The following is an 11,932-nucleotide window of genomic DNA, read 5'->3' as shown; positions in this document are numbered from 1 at the left end:
AAACATAGGCTCATGACATCGAGTTTCAGTGGAGCTCTTGCTACAAAACCAGAAACACTTCATTTGTGCATCTGTCTCATCAGGATATCCAATCCCAAGAACCAAATTTAAGAAGTAAGTAATGAGATTAGCAAAGCTTTCTAAGATCTCACTATATGCCACTGAATCAAAAAAAGTATATACTCGAACTGGTAGCTGTGACAGTCACTGCCACTCTTCCCCACTCTAACGGGTAGCCAGCATATATGTATCCATACTGCAAAAAGTGTGCACTGCAGAGTTTAAAGGTTTGCTTTGGTAACTAAATGTTGCTTGGAGTCCCACCACTCCAGGCTTTTAAATGAAAGTTCATAAACAGAAATTTAACATGCTATATACAGAGTTCAACTGTAACACTTCATGTTTTTAATTCTATGGACAACTATGCATCTACCCTGAGGCAATAGCTCCAAATTATTAAACACAAGCAGCTTTCCCAGGTAAGCACTATATAGTTCTTAAGATGCCAGTACATCAAAATGAGAGAACAGGAGGAGATCCCTTCGTTAATTGGAAAAATAAGGAAGGTGTTGATAGGATAAACTAAAAAAGTGAATTGCTAGTAGTTTTTATGGTGCTCTAGTGTCTCTTGGCAGAGGAACCAGACAAATTATGGTGATTTTAGAATGTAACCTTCCCTTCAGTATCTTAAGGACAGAACTGCTCAGCATTCCTCGATTTATAATTTTATAATGAATTTTTTTTAAAAAATCTCTTTTTGCAGAACACTTTTTAAGGCTACTAACCACACAGATAAAAAGCCTTCTTGAAATTCTGTTGCTTCTTCAAACATATTTATCTTCTTAGAGCAGCCTAGCAAGAGTTTTAGTTACACCAGTGATTTCCAATAGTTTAAAACCTCAGTTTGCCTCTTTAGGAGGCAGAAGCCACTGTCATCTCAAAAGGTGACTCTTCCTCCATGTCTCCTCAGAAAGCAAGCTTTGAGAAAGCCAGGCCCAGCACCCCAAGCTCAGCGCAGTCGTGTGGGTTCTGACAAAGGGATGCTCTACACACCTGGCAGACACAGAGATCAAGCCCAACAGGCCTGAAGGCAGCTGTGGCTGCTGCTGTGGTGGTTGTTAGGACGTGACAGTTTGTTTTGTCAAAGTTGGCTGAGTACTGCAATTGGGTCATCTATGGCACAGGAGTAAGCCCATTAAATTAAAATAGCATCCATCAGTTTACCTTACAGACAGGCTGGTTGGATATTTCTTTCTTTTTAGTGATAAAATAGAGATTCTGAGAATCTGGACTGTGCACTTCTGATGCTTTTAAAGGGATTAAATTAGGTGTGTAAGCAGTTAAAACCAGGACTGCCTGAAACACTGCCCCTAGTAGCTGACTGCACTGGTCTGGGGGGCTTTTAAAAACTATTTTAATATAGTTAGTATTAGATGAATTTGGATCCATTCACAACCCAGCAGGCTCAAAAACAGCCTCACTGCAGGGTAGCATAGAGGAGGTTACTGGATAACTAAAATCTTCACCTAATGTCTTGAATGCTTTGCAAGCTGCTCAGGTGCTCAGTAAAGCTTTCCTGCTAAGCAAGCATAAGTCTTCAGAGATAAAACTGCACAAGTTACATGGATAGACATTTCAGCCACTGATAGGTATACATACCTTGCTATACTAAGCAGCTAAAGGTCTCAGCATATCTCCTGGAAGCACTTAAGAGAGTTAAATCAGGTATTTTACCATGAGTTTTAGGATTCCTAAATATTCTTATAAAAATGACAACAACAAAAAACACACTCCCCACTCCCCCAGACTATCTGCATGTGAAGACCATGACATGACTATTTTAAATAAAAAGCTAAACTTCAAAGTGAAGTTCTACCTAACGTGCTGTGACAAATCTTTTCAGATTAATATCTGCCATTTGCAGGAAAGAACCAGACACCAGCAGACACCCTTGTAGCTACAAGATCATGCTTGTCAGGCACTCAGTCCTGCATGGATTTAGGCCATCCTGATCAATTTTCTTCTGTGAAGCACTGAGAAGGAACAGAACCTATACATCAAGTAAAGCAGGATCTCTGCTCACCTTCAGCTGAGACCTAGAAGCTGCTGCAGTTTCTCTTAAGGTCTAGGATTACATTTATTGACCATGGGAGTAAGGAAGGTAAATATAACTTCTGCTCTCTTACTTGTATGGAAGGTTATTTCCTAGGTTATTCTGGCCTAGCAGCTTCCTAAAGGATTCTGAAGTACCAGGAAATTCTGTTGAAATTCATGTCTCCTTCAGCCAAAGATGTGGAAGACATAATCGGTGGCAGGTTAACTAAAAAAGACCTCAAAATCATTCTCTTATTCTTACTCTAAGTTCCCTTCTGCTTTTTCCTAACACAAGTGACTGAGACAGTATCAAGTAACTACTAAGGAGCAAGATAAAATAGTTATTCACTATGAATTACCACTATCTAAAAGGCATTTATTTCAACAAACATAACCATGTGATAAAAATAAGTGAAAAGTAAACGCTTCATCTTGCCTTGCTGATTCCAGTAATGCCCAAATCAGTTTTGGAAGTCCCGAAAGTCAATTTTGTAAGTGTGTTTTGTTTTAAAATAAACCAAAGGTTTCTGCTATGGAAAAAAAAAAATAATGTATATGTTTTTATGTGACGTTTATAACAAGGCTTTTAAAGAAAATAGTTACAGGTATTCAACTGCATCAGACTTCAAAAGAAAAAAGATTACACATACAATACAAAAATACAAAAAAAAATATTTTTTAGAACTTACAAACTCAAAAGTCTAAGTGGTCAGAGCTTTCCTAAAATCATAATAATAAAAAAAAAATAGGCTTAAGATGCACTTTCCTTTCTGCACTTGCAGGTTCAACTTTATCATAAAGAAAGGCTTTAAAGGGAGGATGAAAGCAATTAACATATTGAATTCCATGACCAGTTCCAGGATGCAATTGATTTAGTGGTCGACATTATCAGGTATTTGAGTTTATAAAGAACCTTATGTGTGCTTGCGAGGTGGGAAGGTGCTGTTGCTGGTGAGAACTTTCTGTATAACCAGTTCTGCTAGTAAAACGTTTTTTAAAATATGCAATCTAAATTAGACTGAAATTTAGACAGTTGTTACTAGGTTTGAAATCCTACAGCACTGTTGTGCAGTATGAAAGCTAGACAATTAAATTGACCAGATTAATGTCACTGTTGAAAATGCAAAATGCAGGCATGTAAGAAAAGGTTTTATTTCTGAAGCTGGCACTTGTTAGAAGAGTTAGGACTGCAAATACAGTATTCGTCTTTAACCTGATAGTGTCCACCGAGTCACAGGCATCAAAGCATTTTGTTTTAAATGGCAAGACAGGGAAAGTGCATCTGTGATTTTTCATACTTAAGCAGTGAGTTACTGATTTTTGGTGTGGCTTTTATTCCTTCTAGGCATAGTAAAGAAAAATATTCCAACCAAACGTGAAGCTTAACGTACATTAGCTTGTCTTTTTGGTGGTGGCTTTTGTGTACCATGAGGAAATGCTAACAAGCAATACTCAAGGCTAATGATTTAAGAGGAGCACAGTGAAAATACTGATTTACCTTTGCAGTGAATATTCTTTACAGACTGTATCTAATATACAGACAAAGCCCATTTCCTTAGGACGAAACAGGCCACAGAGGGTTACACATCCTACATGAAGTTTTAAACAAAATTAGAGCTAAGTAACCAGAGCCACTCAGAGCAACATAATTCCTAGTTTGCAGAGACTTAACAAAAGGTGACTGCAGGGAGAAAAAAACAAAACAAAACAAACAGGTTCCTACTATTTCCTGCGTAAGTTTATATTCAAATTAATAGTCCAGTAACACTTCTAGCACAAGACAATGCTCACTCTCTTTAGCAGTATTCCTAGGAGTCAACTGTTTCTCCTGTTATGAAGAGGGAGCCAGAAATAAGAATGCAAGAGCATTCAATGTTAAACTGATTAAAGAGACAGTAACCTTTTTTATCCACCTTAACTACTGACCAAAAAAAAAAAAAAATCTTAAAAAGGTACCACTCTAATTTCTTTATTATCTGTAACCTTTTGAAACTAATCACATGGAACTACAAAATTAGCAAACGCCTTGAAATCTGTATACAAAACATAAATTACCTCTAATTTCAAACTCAGTTATTAGTGTACCACTCAAAATCTTAAAAAAGTGGCTCCAAAGATAGGCATACCATTCTTAAAAAAGGAAACTGTTCCTTTAACGTTATACCCTCCCCTCCCCCCAAACACCCAACTCTCAATCCACATCATTTAGTTATTTTCATGGTCATGGACATTTCCAAGATGAGATTTTATATTTCGTTCCCATAGCTTCTGGTTGTCAGAAAAACCATGCTTTCCTTTATTGAAGGAATTTGGTCCTGCTGAGGTTGGTGTATCCCTGTGAAAAGTAAAAACAAGATGAGTTGAAAAAGTCAGCTCAACTATAGCAGTTTGTGCAATATGACCCTGAATACACCAGTTTCAAGTCCAACCTCCCACCAGAAACTACCACAAAATTATTTCCATTACATCAGGAGTCCTCACTATCAGTAACTGTAATTTGGCCACAGAACTGATCTCTCTGTAACACTCTCTGAGATGGGGCCTCAGAGAAGGTGGGAGTGGCAGTAACCACTGCCAGCTGCAAAGAACTTGTTGGAAGGCCTATTGAGGATTGAGGATACAAATTTGCTACTAGAGGAAAAAAAAACACTAAACAGTAGTGAGCCTCCAGGGGACTGACTTTAAAAGCAGTCTATCATGATAAGCACCTTTAAATATATATATATGCTCAAAATTAATCCCTAATTTAAGGGAAGCCTCCTTTGAAAATGTCCCTATTTATTTTAGCATTGGCCCTATACTGTCTCAAATTTGTAGCAAGCAGAAGAATTATATATTTGTTTTAAAAGTAACCAAGCATTTATTCTTTGTCTCTCTGAATGAGATTATTCTTGTCTTTCCCTTGCACAGGAGTTTAAAATTCTGACCAGACTACCCTACTTCAGGCCAATTTGTATTTTTCTAGTTCTCCATTTTATAAAGTTTAGCAGCAAGCAAGAACTCCCACGTAATTCCTTTTCCAAGAAGAAAACAAACTTCTATTTCATATAGAATCAATTTCCTCCTCAGAAAGAAGGCAAATAACATCAAAAGTGCAAATGTAAATGTACTACTTTTAACCTACAGCTGAAACATTTGAAAGTATCAGTATTAAAACTGTCTTGTTTCTGGAGAAAAACTCCTGAACCGATTCTATCTTCCTATATTTCTGAATCACCTGCAAGATCTGACTTGTGCTGGAGGAGATATTCTCATGCACCCACCCTTCTCCAAACCATACCTAAATGCTGACTTACCTTCCAATGTTCTTCATGCGCATCTTGGCTTCTGGAGGCATTTCTTCTGGTTCACTCTACAGAGAGAAAGGAGGTTAAAGCGTGGCTGGGAGCTATCTTTCAAACATTTCAAATGCCTGACAACATAAAATACAGACTACAGCCCTACAGGAAAGCAAACTATCAAGCTCAGAGAAAGCAACCACTAATTCAGATTATGTTGTGCATCTCAATTTCAGCCAAAAGTTATCAGCACCTTAATAATTTCTTGAACCAACACAGAGCTACAAAGCTGTACATTCTTAAACAGAAAGACGTTTCTGGGTTGAAAATCCATGACATTTATGTATAGAACTTTAAATGACCCTGTCTCTCTGCCTACCTCTAACTCACACCAATGGTACTTTAAATTGTGTTATCACTGGCTTATTACTCACATCTTCATCTTCATTGAAAGCTGCTGCTACGGAAAGGGTTTTTGGAGCAAGAGTTGGAACAGGCTCTTTAGGCTTCTGAAAAAAAAACCAAATGCATAAGTAAAGTAAGTCTTCTAACTCAAAAAAACCTACCCTTGGTATTTTAAATATTTTCATAAAATGAAGTCACACGTCTTCACTGAAAGGGGCAATGCTGGGGAAAAGTCATTTTGTCTGAGTGAAGCAGATAAAGGTTTCTCTCTAAGGAAAATGGCTGCTCATTTGTGCAAGATGCTCTCTGTAAAGCAAGCCGAGCCCTCTCATATTACAATTCTCCACAAACAAGTCTTAACTTTCTAGCACACTGCAGGGTTATGCAGCCACTGGTGCATGACATGAACAATTGAATCAGAATCTCTATAAGTTGTGGTATTCAAAATTTTACTATGTCCCTGTTCCCATTATTCTTCTGGAGTATTCTTATCCATCAATGCCAGGCAGATGAATATGTTTATTTTATTGTCTTTTAACAAGATAACAGCTTTCTGGCTTAAAACAATGCAACACTTTTAAACTAGCATCAGCATGCATCACACAGTCTGATTAACATGTGTCCTTTAAAAAGTATTATTGCATATATTAGTATTACATGTAACACAGCAGAGATACCAAGATTAACTTCAACACCACTAAGAAAGTATTGAGTCATCAGTAACAGTTTGCTTCTACATTACTACCAATTACTTAAATCAATCATATAAAGTGCTTCCTCCATTTTGACTTTAATGGCGATTATTTCATATACACTCATGGTTTCAAATTTGATACTGCAGTAGAGCCCTTATGCAACTGCCTACAGCTATTCTTCACCAATATGGTATAATGTCTAAATATTGTGCAATTTTTTAAAGCATCAGCTCCACAGGAACAGGTAACATACTAAGGGAGTAAAAATGACTAAAAGGAAACAAGATAATTTCCAGCACTGTCCAATTCAGTGCACTGTCAGTCACCCACTAAATTCAGTGAGCCAGAAATCCTGAGCCAAATTTATTGCCACTGGAAGTATCTTTCTACATGAGAAATCAGAGCTCACTAATGGCTCAGAGAAGGCAGCTTTGTCAATTTTTCCAAAGTCTGAGCTGACCTGATTGCATTTATACCCTAGAACGCTGTCAGCCCGCATCTCCCTCCCATCTCAAAATAAGAAACCACTCTCTTCATCTTTTGCAGTTCTCTAAAATGCTGGCGTTGCAGCTGCAAGACTATCACTGTTTGAATTTAATCCAGGAAAGGATTTTTAATGTATCCATCACAGTGGTACGTGGGAGGTGTAAATGAACTGTATTAAATAGAGAGGCAGCATCTGGCTTGTCCTTGCCCAAGCCAGTAGAGGACTACTTTGGTAGTAAAGAGAAGCATCAGATTCACATCTGAACATGCACAAGGATATGTTGTACTAGACAATAAAGGGAATCAGAATTCTTAGAAACCTATGTAATGAAGCCTCATCTCATGCATACAGTATAAATGAATTGTACTGACCTTGCAAAGAACAAGCAAAGTCATGGAAAATCAACTATACTTCCCCACACTAAAATAAGATCTTTGGAGGGGAAGATGACCTATTAAGCCATCTAGGACAGTATTTGCATTCTTGTAGCTTTAAGCATCCAATGCGATAAAGCTCCCAGCACGCATTTCAAAGTAGCCTGAACAGTTTAACAAGTCTGCTTATTTCCCTCAGGAAATTATTCCAGACTTATCAAATATCATTACCAAATTATTCTGTATGTTCACAGATCTACAGTTCATTTCAATCACATCTTACATCTATGCTTCCTGAGACAAGCGACCCAGTATTAATCACCTTGAAGTACTTACACATGCATGACTAGCTGGCCCTGCAATGCCTTCTCAAACTTTATCCAAGTTACCCCCATGTAATTCAAGGCTTTCCATCTACAAGGAAGCCTTCCCAATGTACTTCCCCCTTTGCCTTACTTGCCCTAAAATTAAAAGCCCCCAGACAACTTACATTTGCTCCTAGTTTGATGGATATTGCAGATGCCTTCTTTGCTGTCTGACTGCCTATGGCAAATCCAAACTTGGACATTTTGGCAGGAGCAGGCTTTGCGTTGAAGTCTTCAGCTTCTTCATTAGCTGCCCGTTTCTCTGCGCTGCGACTCGAACTTTCTCCTCCATTACTGGAAGAAACAGTCTTAGTTTTCACAGGTTTTTCTGCCTCTTCTTCAGGTCCTGGTGAAGTCGAAACAACTTACCAAGATGAGCTATTTTTACTGAGCAGATTGATGGGAGCAGCAACCTCAAAAAGCATTATACTTTGGATGCAATAGGTAAGGTGATTTTAGTGACAGCAGTTTCCACCAAGGTACATTTAGTGGACAGCAAAACACAAAGAGAAGAAGAAACTGCAAGCACTCCACTACTTGTAAAGAACTTCTTGTGTATGAGCCAGGAAAACAATCTTGAGGCATCATCTCTTTATTTAGTACGGAAGTCAAAGTTCATGTAGTAAATTAAATGTAGATGACTAAATCTTTTAAGGTTTTAAGTTGTCATAGATAAGCTCTCATAACTGGAATCCCAATTCCAAATCTAGAGTAGATAATCTAAGTTAAAATTAATTTTACTCAATTTCTACAAACACATGTCCATGCCAGTCTCTAGGCTTGTCTGGCACAACTCTAAAATCATGGAAGTGACTACAGTGAGGCCGGCTGTCTCAATCATGTTTCAAGTCATTGCTTGTCCACATCTCATCTGTAATAAATCTGCCCAGCTCTGCTTGAGGAAGGAACCAGCACTAGAAAAACATATATATAGATTTCATCTTTTCTGGTTTTGTATAAAGTCATGTAAAACATAGCAGCTGAACAATGATCCACAGAGAAAAAACACTCAAATCACATTTTCATTCCTATACACTCAGCTTCTTCAGCTACACCAAGAGACAAAGGCGTCCTTGGAAAACTCATACTGAACATAGTAAATGCTTCAGTAAAAATACATTTCTCTGCTGCTGCAATGAGCAAATCACTGCAGTAGCAGAAGGAAAATAAAACAAAACAAAACCAACAAACAACAACATCAACAAAAAAAAACATGCATTGGGGAATGGCCAGGGAAGTGCCCATACAATCTGTATAAGTAAAACTGGAGCTAGCACCAGTTCCTCATTATATCATAGTAGAGAACAGGACCCTCCATGCACAGTGAACTAAGACCAGCAGGGAAGAAAGCTCTTTGCACTGCTCTCTTAACAGCAAAAAGCTATTAAGTCAGATAGAGCAATGATAGAGAAGCTAGTCTGAACTGGGAGTCAACAATACTGTAGCTCTGAGAGGGAAAAAAGGGAAGCAAACATCGGGAGAAAGAAAAAATAGGGACATCATCTATATATATTTTTTTTCCTGCTATTTCACAAAGCAGCAGAACATACCCTTTCTACCCCACTTTCTAGCCATCAAGATAATAAGTGACTGGAACAAAAATGGATTTATTATGCACCTTTGGAAACATAGCAGATCACCCCCAACCCCCCACCCAAACCAAAACACACAAAAAACCCACATAAACACTTTCATCAGTTTCACTCTATTAAAAATGGTACTAATCCACACCACTAGAAATTTGACCCAGAAAATATAGATATAAAAGTGACAAACAAAGGAGGAAAGGGAAACGAGCAAAATTTACACAAGTGGCCTTGGGTACTGCTTGCTGTCTTAGCAGTTTCCCAAACAACAGTCTGCAAGGCTATGAGAAGCTCTTCACAGCTAGTCCACAAAATCACATTACACGGAATATTCAAGTCCAGTCTAGGTACACTAGAGACTGTAAGGTGATTTGAGGGTAGGTAGAAGATTCATTTGCCTTCAAAGTGTTAGAACCATGGGCCTAAATGTCATCTTTTTTTATAAGATACAAAATTCACAGCAGCCTATATCTCAGGGAATACCGGAACAGTCCAGTTTCCTAAGCTAATGCTAGCTTGAAGCTAATTACACTACAGCTAACTTGTTTTGACTGCAAATTCTAGAATACTGCTAGGCATGAGATGAGATGAATTCTAACACAATCTATCCACATCTGTTTTCTCACCAAAATATTAGATAGCTTCTCTCTCAAAATCAGCTCCTAGCGTCACAGGATTCTGAATGTTACTCCTACTACACTACACTTAGGAACAGTAGACTGCTGAAAGAAATACGCTTAATTCCTGAAGGAGCTATAAAGGGTGTAGGACAATTGGGGTAGGTGGGAACCAAGATGTTGTGGTGTTCTATTTCTGCAGGCAACAGTTAGAAATGCAGACATATATTATCCATTAAACAGGTCTCTCCCATCTCCCATGCCAATGCGTACCCATTTTTCAAGACATTAAGGCTTCTTTTTTTTTTTCCTAGCGATGTCAAGGATGTCACACTTCACCTATGCAAAACACCACTACTATTTTGAAAACTAGTCTGACCAGGATGCTTTTCATGAATCACAGTACCAAAAAGCTGCCCTATTTCACAGATTAGTTTTTCTCTTGAGTATGAATAAGGATTATTTAAGTGGATAACTTCCACTATCTAGGTGGTTTAAGTAACAATACTGACAGCACTAGTTGCACAGCACTTCAGGATCTCTTGCCCTTGGGAGTGCGATCATTGGCAGTGGTGGGAACAAACCATTCACAACTAAGTTAACTTCAAGGTAAACCCCACTGATCTTGGCAAAAGCTGAACACCCTAAATTGTTCTCAAAAATCATCACAGATGAATTATCCTTTCTTAGGGGAAATCATTAAAATCATGTTCCAGCACATCAAACAGTACAGAAGACAGTATGGATACCTGATATAATGATGCTGTCCAGTTACAGTATTACTGGTACAAAATAAAACCCAAACAAACAAAAAACCAACAACACACACACACAAACCTCCAATACCCCAAACCAACCAACCAAAAACCAGAGAACTAAGAATCAAGGAACTACCTAAAATCAAGTCCACAGGCAACTGTTCATATTTTAGTGATTAATCAGAAATAATATTCACTGCTGAGTCTATCCTAATTGGTTTACAAGTGTGATTTAACCTTTCAACAGATCAAAAAAAAAAAAAAAAGGAAGCTTCATCAGCTTCATCTTTGCAAAGGCACTGTCTTCTGAATTTTAAGTCAGAGAAAGAAAGTAATGAAATATATGATTAAAAACTTTAGGAGAACTGATAATAAGTAGTACAGAATATGACAGGGATGTCCAGTCATAATATAAACAAAATAAAACAAACAGAAAACTTGCAGATTGCTGCCAAGCAAAAACCCCAGGATGCTTAAAACAGCAGATAAGGAACACTCACTATACCCATTTTAAAGAAGGTACCACAGCTGCTAACAGCTAGTCTTTATGGTGTTGTCTTCATCCTTACCAGAAGCAACAGTCAAATTTCTCTAAATACACGGCAAAAGTATTCCGTGTATATATATATATATATTTTTTTTTTTTTTTTTAGAGAGAGTGAACGCATTCAGGTGGACAAGGAAAAGCTGTTAATTTTCTTAAAAAAGAAAACTCCTGTAAGGATGAGGCTAAGCCTCAGGCGTGAGAACAGCGGGCCTAGACCTCGGCCTCTCCTCCAGCGCAGCCCGCCCAGGCTCGGGCCGCCCCCTCTCCCTGCAGGGCCGGCCACGGCCCAGCTCAGGCCTGCCCGGCCGGGGACACCACTCCCGGACCCCCCACACACTCCCCCGGGGGACCGGCCCAGGCCCCCCGCCCACCCCGCAGCTACGCGGCGAGAGGCGCTACATGTTCACCTCCTCCGGGCTGCGGCCGCTTCGCCTTCTTCCCCTCAGCTCTGCCGTCCGCCATCTTCCCCCGCCTCCACCTCCCGCGCCGCGCATGCGCGTCGCTCCGCCACGGCGCTTCCCTCCCTCGACCCTCCCCCCGACCATAGAGAAAGCGCGGGCGGAGGCTAGAGCGGCCACGCCTTCCACACGGCGCAGCGCGAATGACGCAGGTAGGCCGTTGAGGGCGAGTGGCGCGACGCGGAGGAATTTCCGCGGGGTTGGGGGCTGGAGGCTCAACGTTACCCCCCGCCCCTCAGACGTTTCACGCAGAAGCCCCGCGTCACTG

At 39.4% G+C, this 11,932-nt stretch overlaps 1 protein-coding gene across 2 annotated transcripts; it reads right to left on the bottom strand.

Moving 5' to 3' along the window:
* Positions 1–2,648: 2,648 nt before the first annotated feature.
* On the bottom strand, positions 2,649–11,714 carry PCNP (PEST proteolytic signal containing nuclear protein). Of its 2 annotated transcripts, none has more exons than XM_080339691.1 (5): positions 11,614–11,714; positions 7,824–8,044; positions 5,807–5,881; positions 5,391–5,446; positions 2,649–4,429 (listed from the first exon to the last, which is right to left on the bottom strand). In XM_080339691.1, the coding sequence occupies exons 1-5, from the start codon at positions 11,666–11,668 to the stop codon at positions 4,300–4,302; spliced, it is 537 nt and encodes a 178-aa protein (XP_080195817.1). In that variant the 5' UTR covers positions 11,669–11,714; the 3' UTR covers positions 2,649–4,299. The 2 variants fall into 2 exon arrangements, with proteins under 2 accessions (XP_080195817.1, XP_080195818.1); XM_080339692.1 differs by lacking the exon at positions 11,614–11,714 and adding an exon at positions 8,068–9,325 and having other exon boundaries at positions 7,824–7,992.
* Positions 11,715–11,932: the final 218 nt, after the last annotated feature.

Source organism: Nesoenas mayeri (genome assembly GCF_963082525.1).
Source record: "Nesoenas mayeri genome assembly, chromosome: 1".
NCBI classification, from domain to species: Eukaryota; Metazoa; Chordata; class Aves; order Columbiformes; family Columbidae; genus Nesoenas; species Nesoenas mayeri.
Note: the sequence above shows the minus strand (reverse complement) of the source record. Positions and strands in the feature narration are given on the sequence as shown.

Excerpts from the sequence above, each read along its gene's own strand:
- PCNP (XM_080339691.1), bottom strand. The coding sequence starts at position 11,668 with ATGGCGGACGGCAGAGCTGAGGGGAAGAAGGCGAAGCGGCCGCAGCCC. Across the intron at positions 8,045-11,613 it reads GCGGCCGCAGCCCGGAGGAG|GACCTGAAGAAGAGGCAGAA; the intron begins GTGAACATGTAG and ends CGACTTCACCAG. Across the intron at positions 4,430-5,390 it reads CGCATGAAGAACATTGGAAG|GGATACACCAACCTCAGCAG; the intron begins GTAAGTCAGCAT and ends TACTTTTCACAG.